General features: G+C 36.6%; 1 protein-coding gene across 1 annotated transcript in view; it reads left to right on the top strand.

Moving 5' to 3' along the window:
- Positions 1-19,179, top strand: part of LOC136031115 (fibrillin-2-like) — a 227,011-nt gene that overhangs the window by 155,302 nt on the left and 52,530 nt on the right. The window contains exons 34-36 of the mRNA XM_065710426.1: positions 653-781; positions 6,083-6,331; positions 13,075-13,329. Of these exons, the coding sequence (XP_065566498.1) occupies positions 653-781; positions 6,083-6,331; positions 13,075-13,329 (633 nt within the window). The remainder of the gene's footprint in view (positions 1-652; positions 782-6,082; positions 6,332-13,074; positions 13,330-19,179) is intronic.

Genomic DNA, 19,179 nt, shown 5'->3' with positions numbered 1-19,179 from the left:
ATATAGATAATTCTTCTGACTTCTATCAAACCGTTCGTGGTAAGAAACTGCAAGTAAGGAATGACACGGCTCAATAGTAACCGAAACTCTAAGAAACAAAATTTTGGTATTTCGATGCCAATCAACAGGATCAACTTATGATGCTATTTAAAAAAAAAAGAAAGAAAAAAAACTGAAAAAAAGGAGCAAAATTAAAACTTAAAACGAACAGAAATCATTACGTATATGAGGGGATTGCCCCCTCCTAAACACCTTGCTCTTTACGCTAGGTTTGAATTTTGTCCCAATTCTTCCAGAACAAAAGGGTCGTTTAGCTAGAACAATAAAAATTCTTTTCAAAAGTGCTAAAAAACTCTAGCATGAAGGTGTTGAGGAGGGGGCAAACCCCTTTATATACGTAATAATTTCTGTTCGTTTTAATTTATAATGCTGCTCCTTACTTTCGGTTGAAAAAACTTGTTTTATTTAATCGCTATAGATGGCTCTAAAAGTTCTTTAGTGTATGAGTTATTTATCTATTTTATTTAATATATTATTTTGTGTTTGGTAATCAAGGTTGTAGTTGACTCGGCCAGTACTATCAATACTGAATGTTGAATTCTGATATACTTCTTATGTTTATAACTCTTCAATCATTTTACTTTTTTTTTAGATGAAAATGAATGCAACCGTGTTCCAAACCCGTGCCGTGGCAATGCTCAGTGTGTAAACACCCCTGGTAGTTTTGAATGTGTTTGTCCAGATGGATATAAGTTGGCTCACAGTGGCAGAGAATGTGTTGGTAAGAATTTCTTATATTTAGTTTTGAAAAATTGTTTCAAAAATGTGTCTAGATCAGGGGCTCCTGAGTGAGAGTGCACACATCCCGCAGGTGTGATAAGGGATTTTTGGGGTCGTTCTGAGCAAATGATTTCGAGATGGTGTTATTTAAAAAGAATCTATAATTGATCTCTTATGAACAGTTTGTGCCACAAGCTTTCGTCAAGTTCGGTTTTTGAGCCGTTTCTGAGTTATAAAGGCATTTTTGACTCCGGTTTGTCGATTCCTTTCATTCATACCTTCTGTGAATGTGGCCACCGTCTGAGGGATGGATGATTATAGGAGGTGTTATTCGTCTTCAGTGGGCATTAAATTTGCTAGTTAAGTCTGTTTTGCCTATTTTAGAGCAAAGTTGGGTGGGATACATTATGGGTGCCTCACAAAGCGTGAAAGCTTACAAATAAACACGTATAACGCTCGGATGTAACAGGAATAAAATTTTTTTAACGTATTATCTTACCTCACCATGTAGAAATCTGTCGAAGGCTCACAGATTCGACATCTCATTAGAGATTCATTGGAATGATGACTGGTTTATTATTGAAATATTATCAAAATCTGGCTCCGGAATGCACAGACACAGAATTACAGAAAGTACCTAGCAGCTCTTGGTGAGCTGCGAAATGCTTGATGCGAACATGTGCATCAGATTTTTGTTTGTTTGTTTGTTTTTTTCATAGCAATCCTTCCGACTTCTCAAACAATCATGATGCTGTCAGTAATGATCAAGGTGAGTGATTCTAACAGGATTAGTGCATCAAGTGGAAATGTCCTTGGTACAAAGACTCCAGAAAAAAGCCATAAGCAAAAATGTTCAACTTGATTTGTATGCTCTACAATTTGGGGGAAATATTACTTTACTATTTATATGATTATAATCTAATTTGCAGTATATGTCAATACGCCTTGCATGGATAAAATATTTGGAAAGTTTATTCTTTATTTCCCTTTATATGCAAATTTTCTATGGCTTTCGAGACAAAAAAGGTAGCCTACCGCGTGAAAAACATTGACTTCGACACAAACAGACACAAATGACTAAAATATACACAAGCTTCAGTTATTCTTTGACCCAGAGACTAAAAGTTAGAAAAAAAGTAAGTAATAGGTTTTAAGACAATAAAATTGGTCTTCCTATTTGCAATTTACTATCAAAATTTATATAAGATCAGATTAATTAAAATTGTTAGTTTTAATAATTAGCAAAAAATTGTGCCTATTTCACAATTTAGTTAAAAAATAGTTCATGAATAATAGTTATCTAATTTTTGAATGAACATAATAGAAAATAAAAAAAAATAGTTTTCTAATTTTGGGTCCCCAATCGAGGAAAAACGACAGGTGCTGCCTGAACTTGTCTCTACCTACTCTGATCATTCAGTCCTTTACGCCACAAGAAGTTTCCCCATCCTGAGAAAAAGTGATTTAAAAAGAATTCCAAGTAACTATTTCAGATTTAATAAGTTTCCTCTTTTTATTCCTCTTTGAATTCGTAATCGGATTCTAATTAAAAAAATAATACACCTGTCATAACATTAAGTTTGGAAAAGCTATACAGGAAGCTCTCAACTGCTCTAGATCAACTTTCTCCTTATAATTGTCTGGTTAATTTTTTTCCATAGCTAATATTTTTTATGGCACTTGGTATTAACTAAGTGACATATAGCAATCGCCAATTCTGTCGGTCTGTCTGTCGGTCTGTCTGTCGGTCTGTCGGTCCCGGTTTTGCTACTTTAGGCACTTCCAGGTAAGCTAGGACGATGAAATTTGGCAGGCGTATCAGGGACATGACCAGCTTAAATTAGAAATAGTCATTTTCCCAATTTGACCATCTGAGGGGGAGTGGGGGGCCGGTTAATTCGTAAAAAAATAGAAAAAATGAAGTATTTTTAACTTATGAGCAGGTGATGGGATCTTAATGAAATTTGATGTTTGGAATGATATTGTGTCTAAGAGCTCTTATTTTAAATCCCGACCGGATCTGATGACATTGGGGGGAGTTGGAGGGGGGAAATCTAAAATTTTGGAAACACTTAGAGGGGAGGGATCGGGATGAAACTTGATGGGAAAAATAAGCACAAGTCCCAGATACATGATTGACATAATCGGAACGGATCCGCTCTCTCTGGGGTAGTTGGGGGGGGAGGGGTAATTCTGAAAAATTAGGAAAAATGAGGTATTTTTAACTTACGAACGGGTGATCGGATCTCAATGAAATTTGATGTTTAGAAGGATATCGTGTCTTAGATCTCTCATTTCAAAGCTTGACCGGATATGGTGACATTTGGGGGGGGGGGGGGAGTTGGTAGGGGGAAATCTAAAACTTGGAAAACACTTGGAGTGGAGGGATCGGGATGAAACTTGGTGGGAAAAATAAATACAAGTCCTAGATACATGATTGACATAAACGGAACGGATCCGTTCTCTTTGGGGTATTGGGGGGGGGGGGGTATTTCTGAAAAATTAGAAAAAATGAGGTATTTTTAACCTTCGAACGAGTGATCGGATCTCAATGAAATTTGATGTTTAGAAGGATATCGTGGCTCAGAGCTCTTATTTCAAACCCGACCGGATCTGGTGAAATTGGGGGGGGGGAGTTGGGAGGGGGAACCTAAAACTTGTAAAACACTTAGATTGGAGGGATCGGGACGAAACTTGGTGGGAAAAATAAACACAAGTCCTAGATACATGATTGACATAAACGGAACGGATCCGCTCTCTTTGGGGTATTGGGGGGGGGGTATTTCTGAAAAATTAGAAAAAATGAGGTATTTTTAACCTACGAACGAGTGATCGGATCTCAATGAAATTTGATATTTAGAAGGATATCGTGGCTCAGAGCTCTTATTTTAAACCCGACCGGATCTGGTGACATTGGGGTGGAGTTGGGAGGGGGAACCTAAAACTTGGAAAACACTTAGATTGGAGGGATCGGGATGAAATTGGTGGAAAAAATAAGCACAAGTCCTGGATACATGATTGACATAAACGGAACGGATCCGCTCTCTTTGGGGTAGTTGGGGGAGGGGTTAATTCTGAAAAATTAGAAAAAATGAGGTATTTTTAACTTACGAACGGGTGATCGGATCTCAATGAAATTTGATATTTAGAAGGATATCGTGTCTCAAAGCAATTATTTTAAATCCTGACCGGATCTGGGGACATTGGGGGAAGTTTGGGGTGGAGGAACCTAAAATCATGGAAAACGCTTAGATTGGAGGGATCGGGATGAAACTTGGTGGAAAAAATAAGCACAAGTCCTGGATACATGATTGACATAAATGGAACGGATCCGCTCTCTTTGGGGTAGTTGGGGGAGGGGTTAATTCTGAAAAATTAGAAAAAATGAGGTATTTTTAACTTACGAACGGGTGATCGGATCTCAATGAAATTTGATATTTAGAAGGATATCGTGTCTCAAAGCAATTATTTTAAATCCTGACCGGATCTGGTGACATTGGGGGAAGTTTGGGGTGGAGGAACCTAAAATCATGGAAAACGCTTAGATTGGAAGGATCGGGATGAAACTTGGTAGGGAAAATAATCAGAAGTCTTACAATATGTGTCTTACATAATTGGAACGGATCCGCTCTATTGGGGGGGGGGGGGTAATTCTGAAAAATAAGAAAAAATGACGTATTTTTAACTTACAAAGGAGTGATCGGATCTTCATGAAACTTCATATTTAGAAGGACCTCGTAACTCAGATCTCTTATTTTAGATATTAACCGGATCAAGCGTAATTGGGGGGGAGTTGGGGGGACCGGAAATCTTAGAAAATACTTAAAGAGGTGAGATAAGGATGAAACTGGATGGGAAGAATAGAAACCTCTCTAAGATACGTGACTGACATAACCGGACCGAATCTGCTCTCTTTGGTGGAATTGGGGGGGGGGGGAGGTAATTTTGAAAATTGAGGTATTTGTAACTTACGAAAGGGTGACCAGATCTTAATGAAATTTGATATTTAGAAGGATCTTGTGCTTTAAAGTTCTAATTTTAAATTCCGACCAGATCCTTTGACATTAGGGGGAGTTGGAGGGGGAAACCGGAATTTTTGGAAAACGTGAAAATTGGGGTATTTTTATCTTACGAATAGATGATCGGATCTTAATGAAATTTGATTTTTAGAAGGAATCTATGTCTCAGAGCTCTTATTTCAAATCCCGACCAGATCTTTTGACATTGGGGGGAGTTGAAGGGGGAAATCTTGGAAAAACACTTGGAGTGGAGGATTCGGGATGAAGCTTGGTGGATAGAATAAACAAATGTCCTTGATACGTGATTGACAGAATTGTACTGAATTCGCTCTCTTTGGGGGAGTTGGGGGGAGGGGTTCAGTGATAGTGCGAGTTTGGTGCTTCTGGACGTGCTAGGACGATGAAAATTGGTAGGCGTGTCAGGGAGCTGCACAATTTGACATGATAAAGTCGTTTTCCCAGATTCAACCATCAGGGGCGATAAAGGGAGAGGAAAAATTCGAAAAAATTAGGTATTTATAACTTACGAGTGGGAGATCGGATCTTAATGAATTTTGATATTTAGAAGGACATAATGACTCGGAGCTCTTATTTTAAATCCTGACCGGCATTAAGCCTCTTATTTTCCTTTTTAAATCAATCTATTGATTCATAGAATTTTGTTAGAGCTCATACCATATGATCTCTTGGCTCTTAGCTCTTCTCGCCTCGTCACAAGTGCCATATGAGCTCTTAGCTCTTGTTGTTTTTGTATGTTTTACTTTTTTTGTGGATATTTTCGATTTCTTTTTTCACTTCTCATTTTAATGCTTATTATTCAGCGCTTTTCTGGCTTATAAATAAATAATTATTATCAAAGGTTTAATGCAACTTGTAAACATTGTTAAGCGTAATAAGATAGAAGAGTTTCCTGTAGTTGGAACTTCACCCCTCTATATTGCTAAGTTAGACTAGCGGTCTAGGTTAAATTAAAAAAAATAATTTCACCTTAAAATTTGAAATATGCGTCACGTTGTTTTAGCTTTGTATTCTGAATTTCGAGAAAATGAAAATTTATGTTTACGGCTAAATTATCTTTTTCATAATATATCTAGATTTTTTTATCTATCTAAATTCTTTTATTTTGTGTTGTTTAAATAAAATTGTTATAATAATTAACATCGGGTGGTTAAATCTCAATTAAAATCAGCTGTTTATGCAAATTTTTACCACCAAAAACGTTTTAAATTGTAGAATTTTAAAACCAAATATTTCTCATCTATAGAATATTTCTAATATTCTAGATGTCGACGAGTGCCGTGAGCGTATTGGTGTTTGCAATAACGGAGAATGTAACAATTTCCAAGGCAGCTTCCAATGTGTTTGCAAACCAGGCTATACACTAACACCATCTAGAGATTCATGTATTGACATTGACGAATGTAGCCGTAATGTTGGAATTTGTAACAATGGTACTTGTATCAACACAATGGGCAGCTACAAATGCCACTGTCATCAAGGTTTCAAACTGTCCGCATCGGGAGATTGTCAAGGTAATTTCAATTCTTTGGTTGCTATAAAAAATGAGCTCTTCAATTGCCAAATAAATTACTCCATTAAAAGGGTGGAGAACAAAGAATGTAAAGTTTGCTGACAAACATTTTTTTTTACATTTTACCCATTATCAGGAAGAGTTCAAAAATCTTTATATATGCTAGTACCAAGGACAGTGAGGATGAAATCTAATTGGTTAAATTGATTAAGTGGAAATTTAAACAACCCTGTCATTTTTAAGGAATTAATAAAAATCAAGGACTCAGTATGTAATGATAACAACCTCCAGATGTAGTTTCGATAGTACCGGATGCTAAACTAAAAACAAAAACGTGGGGGAAAGTCCCCATGAGTTGAGTTAAGCATATATTTCACCACCGTTTAAGGAGGTGTAAGTTTTCTGCTGGAAGGCGTAGTTGTCCCAGGGAATCGATAAATTGTTATTGTTCAGATTTTTACGGGAAGCGTAATCAAATTAAACTAATTTGTTTCCCTTTTTTATTTTTACGGTTCAATGTGGCAACACTGACAAAAATATGGCTCTTTTACATTTAAAACTACCAAAAGACTAATCTTATAAGATTGTGCTTTTCAGGTATTAATAGAGCTAAGATGGTTCCAAGGGACGAAAATGTTTTTAGTTTGGAAATCTTTTGTACTTTAAGTGTCTGAGTATTAACAGAGTTTTCAAGTTTATTAAAAAAAACTGCTAGCCAGATTAACGTTTAAAAAAAAAAGGAATAGACGCAATTTATCTTTACAATTGTGATTGTTAGAAGGGTTTGGGGTATTAGAAAAATAGGATTTGACTTTGAACTTCATTCTTTTGAATATAATAGAAAACATTCGATTTATATGGGGCCTAGGTATGATACCATTTCTTTTGAAAATCAGAGTTAAAAAATTTGAACAGGAGAGCTTACCTTATTTCTTCATTAGTATCATCAGTTACGACTGCTCAGAAAAATAGTCAGAGAAATAAGATCAATGTCTATTTCAAAAAATTCGTCTTATTCGGGATTTGCTTATTAGTTCAGGAAGGGAACGGTTTGAACCGAAACAAATTGCAAGAGAAGTGATTCCTTGACTATTCGATTGACTATAAAAATACGCTGATTGTAAATATACAAAGTTCCCTCATCTACCGGTTTCACAAAAATGTTTTGAGGTTGAGGTTGATTTTTTTTTTTTTTGGGGGGGGGGGTAAGGGTGAAATTAGTGTTTCCATATATAGGTGTACAACAACAAAATCTATGTCGAGGTAATAGATTAGGGTGATTATGAAGGCCGCTTTTATCTGAAAGTAAAATTAAAACTTGGGTTTTTTGAGGTTGAGGTTGAATTTAAGGGTGTGGAATTTGTGCTTCCATGTAAAGGAGTACAGCAACAAAATTGATGTTTTGGTAATAGATTAGGATGATTATGAAAATCAGCTTTATTTGAACGTAAAACTAATATTTAGTTTCTTGAGGTTGATTTTGAGGAGGTGAAATTAGTGTTTCCAAATAAAGGCGTACGACAAACAAAATTGATTTGTAGAATAGGATGCTAGATCACGATGATTATGAGAGTCACCTTTATTTGAACTTGATATTAAAACTTTCATTTATTTTTATAGGTTGAATAATGAATTTATAGCAAACTACTATTAAACTTTAAATTGTCGATATGAACTGGATATTTGCAAAGAAGAAATAATGGAAGAGTCAGAAAAGGTCGTTTTGGGAGAGAAAGGTGCATTCTCGGTGAATGAAGCTGGTCGATCAAGGAAGTGTGAAGATGTCAAAACAGTTATTGGGGATTCTGTCGATAAGTCACGCAGGTCTAGCTTTACAAGCAAGAATTCTATTGAACAGTGCTTGTCATCGTTGTCGCAGGTGAGACAATGTCAGAGGCGAGAATCTGCCCATTTATCTGGAAATTCAGCTTCAAATCCGATTGTCTCTTTTGCTCTACGCCAGTTACCTTTCACAGAACGAATAAGAAATAAGACAGTTTCTAGGCTAGGACGAGAGACTTAGAAAATATACTAAGAGAGATTTGTGGAAAGAGAAATGATGACTGGTCAGGAGCAGTGATGACTAGAATTCTTGCTGCCACTGCTGATCTATACGCTGCTTATGTAGTTTACCACAAATCCTGCCTTCGAGAAAGTTGTCAAGTTTTTCCAAGCTAACGATGATGAGCAACTCATCATCGGCATCATTTTTCCTGGCTTGTCTTGCATGATGAACGAGCTCATGGATGATTCAGAGGATTTTGAATGTAGTGAAAGATACAGGAAAAAGAAGACGCGATAGAGATTTTGAGAAAGTACGGTATTTTCAGAGATAAACGACAGACAGAGCGTCATTGTGCTAGAACCGCTGCTCATGTCATTCTTCACGAGTATTTTTTAAAGATAAAAAATGTTGACGTAGAACTGGAGAAGGAAGCTATTGTCCAGCTGCAGCAGCTATAATCAAAAGTAATGCCAGAGGTATTGAACAACAAGTAGGCGTGTATCCCAATTCTGAAAACCTGCGGGATATAACAGACAACATCGAATGCCAACCATCATCTTTGCGGCTTTTTATTAACACTGTGTTCATAGGAGACAACATAGACAGAAAAGTTACATCTATAGTTTAGTGCTTGTTCCAAGCCTTTGGTCAAAGGCAATCGGACCACCTCTTCAAACTGTATTAGCTATCCAGTTGCATCATCAGTCTAAGCATCCGCTTTCTGACTGACATTTGTAATGCTATGTTTGTCACTTCATCATATTACGAAACGAAGTTTTTGGAGCGTAAGACATCGGCTTCTAACAGCACAAACATTGAAGGACTGGAAGGAGCTTTTTGCATGCAGCACATAGCTAGTAACGTCGATCATAACGTCCAAATCCTTGATTGTAACGACAGTTTTCACGGCATGGGCATAACTGTTTCTCTGACGCCACTGTTGAGGTCTTCAACAGTACTTGAGAAAGCAAAAGTTTGTTACGTCAAGGCATATAACTGAACCAAACCAAGGTCCCATTAAGCATCTCTGACAGACACTGGGACAACCTAATCTTGTGTGTGATATTCTACCACGAGCTTCGATTCTGAATTTCTCAAAATATTGCAACTTGCTATAGAAGATGTCCACATTTTTCTTGCACCTTTGCCTAGCTGGCAGAGATCTATGAGCGAGCTGTATATTGATACGCAGTCAGGCTCTTACATCGGAAAAGCCTTCATTCTCTTCATAACCATGGTTGACATGAGGCCAAATGATCCAATTTGTATCTACTCCATAATTAGCTTCGTCTGCGAACAGTGTTCCAGATATGGCGTGTCTCCAGTACTGACCTTCGACCAGCCACTTTACTGGAAAGCTCTTACCATTATTGCTACCAATAAGGATGCTAGTCTTGTCAAGAAAATCATCCTGCGGCTGGGTGGCTTCCACACATCCATGAGTTAAGTTAGAGCTATTGTAAAGATAATGGAAGGCTCTGGACTTCAAGACATGTTGGAAGTAGCACATGATTGAATTTGAAGCTGAAGTTTTCAGATAAACAGGAATATTCTCGCATCTCAGTTTTTTTCACCTGTGACAACGATAATGAGTACTAACCAATAGATTTCTTGTTCGAAGCTAGACCTGCAAGAATTATGGACAGGATCCCCAACAATTTTTGTAAAATTGTCACGTTTTCTTGATCCACCAGCTTCATTCATCAGGTTTGCTCTCTCCTAAAACAACCTTTCCTGACTCTTCCGCTATTTTATATTTGCAGATGAGGCAATTCATATAGACAATTTAAAGTTTAAAAGCAGTTTGCTATATATTCATCCTTTAATTTAAAAAGGTAAATGAAAGTTTCAATTTTACGTTCAAATAAAAATGATCTTCATAATCACCATGATCTAGTACCATATGGTAGACATCAGTTTTGTTGCTGTACGCCTTTAAATGGAAACACGAATTTCAACTCCATAAAATCAATCTCAATCTAAAAAAAAACTAAGTGTTAGTCTTAAATTCAATCAAAGGGGATGTTCATAATCACTGTGGTCTATTTCCCTATCCTAGACATCAATTTTGTTCTTGTACGCATTTATTTTGAAACACGAAATCCACCTCCCCAGAATGAACCTCAACCTAAAAACATATGTATTTGTGAAACAGCTTTGAATAAATGAATGATTTTATTTAGTGATTAAATCCGTATAGAGTATTTCACTATCTAATCTACAAATACAACACGTGAATTATTCACAAGTACAGCTACAAAAATACGATCTAATAAATATCACAGAGGGTAAAAAAAAAATTTACACAATATCCAGTCTCTGTTTGATTCAAGTATGTTAGAACCGAGTCTGTTTAATAAACCAAATACTATTAATATTAAAAACATTCGAGTAAGAAAACTCTTATAATCTAAATTGCATTTCGGCTCTTTTATTTTCAAAAAGTTTACACTCAAGAAGATAATGATATAAAGTCTCTTCATCACCACAATCACAAGTGGAACAATTACTTTAATTAATTCTTTATAAAAATGGATTTAATTTACAGTAATCAGTAACAATTTGTGTCAGTTTATAATTAGTAGAAGTGAAACAGCTATGTGAGCAAACTTTGCATATTTGGAGTCAGCGCATATTTCTGAGTCGAATAGTCAAAGTAACATTTCTATTGCAATTTGTTTCGGGTTAGGCCCTTTTTTCACACGCCTCCTTTGACTATATAAAAGAGCAATTTGTTTGCACACCCAAAAGTGTTTCAATCCGTTTAACCCTAAAATTTAAAGTAAAAGTAACAAAAGGGGCTAGCTAGTTTTGCTTTTAAACGGTAACCCTATATGATTTCTATATTAATCCTGAAGAGTAGGGTTACAACATGCTTCAAGTCAAACTCTTGTCCGTTTACAGTCGACATTGTCATTGAAAAAAAAGTGATTATTAAATTGTTATAATTTTAGTGTATCAATTTATATCGACGCTAAAGTCTTTGACGCTAAAACCTTGAAATAATTAGAATTGAACTGGTTTAAAAATTTTTAAATGATGAAAAGTTAGATAAATAGTTATAAAATAATTAAAAGCAAATCTTTGACGCTATTAAAAAATAATATTGGATCCAAATAGTCTATTTGGATTCTGAATGGCTCTGTAACATGCTACCTATACTACTTTTTAAGAGTTAAGCCAAATTAATCTTTTCTTGTATATCATTAAGTTTTTTTTATATTCAGTTTCGATTTTGCCAGACAATCTAGCAAACATTAAAATTGGAATTATTTGGCCCTATACAACTGAGGTACATTTCTAAATTGCCTGTCGTTTTTATTTTACAAATTTGTCAATCGTGTTTTAACAGTTTAATATTAATTATATTTGTCTATTTTTGTTCACTTCCCTCTGTTTTCTATTTTTCATTTTATGTATCTTTCCATTTTTCTGCATATTATTTTTATTTATATCTTTCATTTTGTTAAAGTTAAAACTACAGCTTTGCCAATCTCTCCCTCTCTATAATTGCTATTCCAAGTCAAAGTAGCACCTGGGCCATTCCTAGGATAGGTGGCGCCCGAGGCAAAATTAATTACTGTTTCTCTCGCAACTCGAACATAAATAAAATAAAGCCTCAGTCCCGGTACCCCCAGCCATGGTTCCCCGGGGTAGCTTGCCCCGGTTAGGGACGAGCTGCCCCTGTCCACTTTTTTCAACACTAAATTCTTCTACTTATTTAGTAGTTAATTGGGCTAACTAGCTTATTTAAATGATACCTCATCTATTAGTACTTACTTATGTAGCGATAAATTGACGAAAAAACGTGTTTTTTCTTGAATTTTCTATACTTCTTTGAAACTTTTGGAAGAAGAAGATAAGTTCAAAAAGTTATACTATTTTAAAGAAAAAAAGGGAATTTGATGCCAAACGTGTTAATATTCAGGAACTCATGGTCAAAATCATAGATGTTTAACCTGAAAAGGCTTTTATTATGTCTTGAAACCGGGCTTCTATCAAATTTTCGCTTGAAAACCTCTCTAATTTTGGTGTTTAGAATGTTCCTAAATTTGGTGCTTTTATTAAGATGAAATATAGTTGTATTTTTAAAACGACTTCTTAAACCAAACCTAGATTGACCTCGTAAAGTAGCAAAAATAAATGCTCGATTGTTTTTACTTTTCCAAGTTGAGTTGTATAAAGATCTCTACGGCTCTATTGTTGACCATTGGAATCTTAAGTTGTTTTACAGTAGAAAAACGGCTGATTAATCCCAATTTTGGAAATTAACTTTTTTTTTCTCGTATCCTTGAGAAACTAATGAAACAGTCGGTGAATTAGCTCAAAAAAAAAGAAGAGGAAAGAATATTTTCGAGAAAGGGAAGATTTTACATTCTAATAGTTTGCTTTATATATGGAATCGCACCCCTTTCTCTTAATACGAAAAATGTCGTGTGAGTATGCACTTTTTACCGTATAATGCCTGTGCAAAGTTATTTTCCTCTTAGACACCCCGTCCTTCTGATGAAGAACGACAATGAACCCCGAATCTCAACTGCACCCCGAGGTACACATATATTGAAACAATATCCATTTCTTATAATAGCGTCTCTAAGAGATTTTCCAGAATCACAAGCGTCTTAGTAAACTTTAGGGGTCCGCCGAAATTCAAAAGTACCAAAAAAGAGAAAAAAAAGGTTGCTTCGTTGTGCGCAGAATAGGTATATTAAAAACTATTTCATCATTTCTATTGCTAGATATTGACGAATGCAGAATGTTGCTGAATGTTTGTAGAAATGGTCGTTGTAAGAACATTCCAGGTTCTTTTATCTGTGAATGCGCTGACGGCTACATTCCAACTGATGACGGGATGAATTGCCGCGACATCAATGAATGTATGGAAGTGCCGGGTACATGTCCCCCACCTGGAAAATGTCAAAACCTCATGGGCTCCTTTGTGTGCTCGTGTCCGAATGGCTATGAGCTCCTGCCAGATGGTAACACATGTGAAGGTGAGTAAAATAGTTTCATGTGTTTATTTTATATAATTTACAAGTGTCCGTAACTCATAGGCAATCACTGATGTAGAAACAAGAGCATGATTTTATGCAAAGGGTTCCTAAAGGGAGTATTTCTCCATTAAACAATCCACAGATTAGATACCAATATACAATTATGAAAACTCTTCTCTTGCCCATGAGAAGCTTTTGGTACAGAACTCTGAACTTGGCGCCTCCTCCAAGCCCGTGCTCCGACGCGTAGATTGTACTATAACACCATAGGTGGGAACGCAATTTTTTTTTGTTGCATACACAGCCTAGATACCAATATTGGTATCTAAGCTGTGCAGCCAGTTTCCTGTCTCCAGCCGCTAGCATCGCTACCACGCATTGTGTCCCAAAAATAAGTCCAGTTTTCATAACTGTATTGGTATCTAAGCTGTGAAACAATCAGAGTCAATAGTATTTGGATCTTCATAAGAGAGTATACGTTTGTCCATTACAAGAAAGTATACGAAGGTTTTATTTCTCATTACAGATGTCGCATACAGGGGGCAGGTTTCCTCGGAAACATACTTTGCTAAGTGTACCTGATTTGTCTCACGGCCAAGGGATCCAGTTGAAAGTTCTGGTATTTTTTTGAAAGGGGTGGGGAAGTAAGAGGGGGATGTAAGGGAAGCTTAGAATTATCTGCTTTGGGGAAAGGGGGCAAAATATGTTTCTTTCGGGCCATGCAAGAGTATACGCTTTGTTGTTTTCTTCTGGCCTGACAGGCTCTTTGGCTTGTAGCCAAATAGTTTTAATACATAACTAGTGAACAGGAAATATTTGTAAGAAAAAGGTCTCTACGCCCATTGTAATTCTAAAATGGGTTTATTTTCCCATGCAAATTTCGTCTAATAATAAATTATATTTTTAGGCTTTAATAAGATCTTTGACCACGCCTTCCTGTAGTGGCGAATAGTGACACAGATATGAAAGGTGAATCAGACGGATAAAGTCCAATTAATAACAGCCAGAAAGTTGACAGAAAGAAAAAGAATAATTATGCATAAAAATTGCAACGGTAAAATATTCCAACTCGTTTTAGATTTGAGTGGAATTATTGGTTGTTAGTTTCCTAGCAAAAAGAGGATATGAATCAAATTATTGCCGTTCCACAAATTATTACAGACAATAAATGTACTAAAGAGAATGTTTACTTACATTTTACAGAAACAGTAATCTTGCAAAAAAGGAATTATCAAGTTAGTTTTCTTCAAGTTTTATTAGATTTTTTGACTTTGTTATTTTTTTCTTTTTATTAGATTGTTCTAATGGCACTGCATTCTTTGCAAAAATACCGGTTGAAAAGAGAATTCGTGGGATAAACTTTCCTCAATCACGGGTCTGATGTAGGAGGTTTACAAATTTAGGATAGATTTATCTGGGAAAATTCATTCTAATGAATAATAGCTTCCAGTTTTTTAAAACTACGTCAGATTAAAACACAATAAGGTAAATATGCAGGGTTTAGAGATATTCCATCCGTCCCCCTTCAAATGAATCTTGTGATTTTTACCATCTCTTGTTTTTTGTTACATTTTTTACGAATTCACAATTTTTTACGCAATTTGTCTATTTTTCTTATTCTACCTCTTCTCGTGCTCACCCCGATACAAAGTCCTACGTGCTAGTTTGATCTTGTCCTATTATTCTAACGAGAGAATTTTCTGGAACTTATAATTGAGCTTTGGTCATGTTACTTATGAAAAGTGTTAAATTGTGTATCTATAATTCGGCAATACTAGCTGTTGGGGTGGCGCTTCGCGCCACCCCAACACCTAGTTGGTGGGGCGCTTCGCGCCCCCCCAAGCCCCCCCGCGCGCGTAAGTCGTTACGCGCCATATTAGTTACGCGCCATTGTAGTTGTGTCCCTGTGTCCCACCTGTGAATATAGATAGATTTATATATGTGTTTCAAACTACGTAAAAATTGCGAATATACAACATTCTTGGCTTTCCCATTGTCTGTCCATATACAAAGCCGTATGTACTAATAATGACGTCATATGCAAACGCTCTTTTTACAAACAAACAAACATGCATACACACAACTCGTTTTTATATAGATAGATAGATAGATAGATACAATACAAATTAACTACGTAAAACTTGTGAATATACAACAGTCTTCGCTGTCCCATTGTCTGTGCGTATAAATAGATTGTCAGGTTTACCGACCCTCAAAGATGCAACATACAATTGTACATTGGTAAAGCAATTTGTATTAAGATCTATACCGCATTTTTCTAGTGATTGCCCTTGAGCTTTGTTGATGGTGGTTGCAAATGCTAATCGAATTGGGAATTGCAATCTTTTAAATTGAAAAAGCAGATCCGTTGGAATCATGGGAATGCGAGGAATAAGAACAGCCTCACCCTCATAAGGCCCTGTCAAGATTGTGGCCTCTATTAGGTTTTCCATTGTTTTTTTTACGGCAAGTCGCGTGCCATTGCAAAGCTTTGGTGGGTTGATATTTCTTAAAAGTATTATTGGTACGCCTATTTTTAGTTGTAGCACGTGTGGTGGAAACCCTGAAGGATCTATGGAATTTAAAAATTCAGATGGATAATTAACCGCTTCATTTGGTTCCAAAATACAAATTAACTGTGTAAAACTTGCGAATATACAACATTCTTCGCTGTCCAATTGTCGCTGCATATAAATAGATTGTCAGGTTTACCGACCCTCGAACATGCAACGTACAATTGTCCATGGGAAAAACAATCAGTATTAAGATCTATACCACATTTTTCTAATGATTGACCTTGAGCTTTGTTAATGGTGATTGCAAATGCTAATCGAATTGGGAATTGCAATCTTTTAAATTGAAAAGGCAGATCCGTTGGAATCATGGGAATGCGAGGAATAAGAACAGCCTCACCCTCAAAAGGCCCTGTCAAGATTGTGGCCTCTATTAGGTTTTCCATTGTTTTTTTTTACGGCAAGTCGAGTGCCATTGCAAAGCTTTGGTGGGTTTATATTTCTTAAAAGTATTATTGGTACGCCTATTTTTAGTTGTAGCACGTGTGGTGGAAACCCTGAAAGATCTATGGAATTTAAAAATTCAGATGGATAATTAACCGCTTCATTTGGTTCCAAAACTGTGTCGACTGACTTGTAAAGGACTGCCTGGTCTCGAATCTTGGTCAAAACAATATTGTTGATTTCGTGGACGTCTATATTTTAGGGTGCGAGAATCGCTCTTTCACTTAGCCATTTATTATTTTTATAATTTTTTTAGAATATTCGGAAATACTTTTTCAATCAATTCATTTTTGGACGTCACTAAATTACAGAAATCAGCAGGTAGTTGTATACGTCCTGAAATTGAGTCTACTGGGAGCTTTCCGTTTCCCATTGCCAGCAATTGATCTGAAAATGTTTGACCAGAGTCATCGTTTTGCAATCGGACACGCATATTTGTAGTTAATTTTAATGTTTTTACGTGTGCCCATAAATTAGAATTTTTCAGGCAAGCATTCATTTCGTCTGCAGGAGTTGATCTAGGTATTATAGGTAATGTTTGCCTGAAATCTCCCGCAAGCAATATTAATGTGCTGCCAAAGGGTTTCGACTTCCCTCGCAAATCTTTCAAGCATTGATCCAGAGCCTCGAGCGATTTTTTGTGTGCCATTGTGCACTCATCCCAAATAATAAGTTTGCATTGCTGCAATACTTTACCCATCCCAGATGATTTGGAAATATTGCACGTGGGAGTTTCTGTAGAATGCAAGTTCAGAGGCAATTTCAAAGCGGAATGAGCAGTTCTTCCACCAGGCAGCAATGTTGCGGCTATTCCGGACGACGCAATTGCCAACGCTATATCATTTTTTGATCGAATTGATGCCAGAGTCAGTTTTATCACAAACGTTTTACCAGTACCTCCTGGCGCATCCAAAAAGAAAATTTCTCCAACGTTGTTATCGACACAATGCATTATCGTATCATAAATGTCTTTTTGTTCCGACGTTAACTTGGAAATGTTATTTTGTACATACGACAATAGATCACTCGTACTGTAACTTTGTTCACGATCCAATTCTACACATGTCGAAACAGCAGCGATACGGTTAGGTGAAGGCATTCCCAAATCCTGAAGAGGTTTGTTTGCCAAACGTACGCACAAATCTTCTATAACAACTAAAGTGTAGTTATAAATTTATGATGTAAAATCAAAAGTCACATCTGACGTCTCTAACTGTTTTCGATGGAGTATATCTTCGGACATTTTTGACTTATATTTTTCCCATAACTCTGTAGGAGCTGATGGAGAGCAAGTTGTTAAAATGATGCCAAACAATGCACGAATTTGACTTGGGGTTGACGTTTCGCACGCGTCATTGATGCAGTTATCCCAGTGTTGGTCATTCTCCAATAAATTCAGAGCTTGGCATGCACTACGGTAAGTTCAACGACGAATTGGTGAAACAATTCACGGCATTTTAAAATATAATTTTCTTCACCCTGCCGAATCATTAGTCTATAGGAATAATAATGCATTGCACTGCATTTCTTATTCATTTCTTTGTTAGTGGCTGGATTCATCAATTTAATATTAAAGTGATAGCCGTCGGCTCCATCCCAAAAAATGATAGGATATTGTAGAGCATCGTAGCATCGATGAGTTTCAGCAATTCTTAACAACTGAGCGTTTCGCTTATGAAGAATAATATCTCGAGGTAAAAACTGATCACCGACCATAACGATTGTCACTTCGTCGATATTGGAGCATTGTATCTACGCTCATGTTGGCCAGGAGGCGTTTTGTCAGCGGAAATAACAATTTTATGCGTATCAGTAGGCATCAAATCGATGGCTGTTTTGAACAGACGCACTAAATTATTATTTTCGTGGAAAAGATGTTGCAATTGGGAAACGATTGTCCTTTCAACGTTGGGAGAAATTTCGCAACGTGCATTCAATTCAGAATTTCTATCACTGATGAAGTACAATTGTAAAAATTTATGATTCTCGCCTAAGAATGGTAGAAGGGACCCTGCTCTATGATAAATTTGCCCTTTTACTTTGAAAGTAGACATAAATTGATCTGGATTTTCGATTTGGGCTCCAAACGACGTCATTTGGAAACATGAGTTGTATTTTCTGATTTTTGACAAAAAACGCTTAGATTCTGACGTAGTTCCAGTAAGGAAAGTCTTCAATGGCTCTGGTGGTGCAGCCAATAGAGGAAGTTTAACTTTTCCTGAGGCGCAACACATTCCCATTGTTTCACCATTGAATTTCAAGGCCTTGCAATAGGGACAAATTTTAGACATTGTCCCGATTTGAACACATCTACTCAAGCTATAATCATCGACTGGGTTGTACCTGAATGCCAGGCGATAACTTTCAGGTTGCTCTGATTCCTCGGCATGCTTTCTTTTCTTACTTTGTCTATCAGCAGCAAGCCTGATTTCTTGCTGTTCTTGTGATTCCTCGGCACGCTTTCTTTTCTTACTTTCTCTATCAGCAGCAAGCCTTTAGCAGCAAGTCTGCTTCCGCGTTTCTCTGGTAGTTCCTCGGCACGCTTTCTGTTCTTTCTTTCTCTATCAGCCTCAAGCCTGTTTCCTTGCTGTTCTTTTGATTCCTCGGCACGCTTTCTGTTCTTTCTTTCTCTATCAGCCTCAAGCCTGTTTCCTTGCTGTTCTTTTGATTCCTCGGCACGCCTTCTTTTTTCACTTTCTCTTTTAGCAGCAAGTCTGCTTTCGCGTTGCTCTGGTAGTTCCTCGGCACGCTTTCTTTTCTGACTTTCTCTATCAGCAGCAAGTTTTTTGGCATAGACTCTTTGAGCATCTTCATCGGCTTTTGCCATGGTAAG

The sequence above is a fragment of the Artemia franciscana genome, chromosome 9 (genome assembly GCF_032884065.1).
Source record: "Artemia franciscana chromosome 9, ASM3288406v1, whole genome shotgun sequence".
Classification (NCBI taxonomy): domain Eukaryota; kingdom Metazoa; phylum Arthropoda; class Branchiopoda; order Anostraca; family Artemiidae; genus Artemia; species Artemia franciscana.
This window is presented reverse-complemented; position numbering and strand designations above follow the sequence as displayed.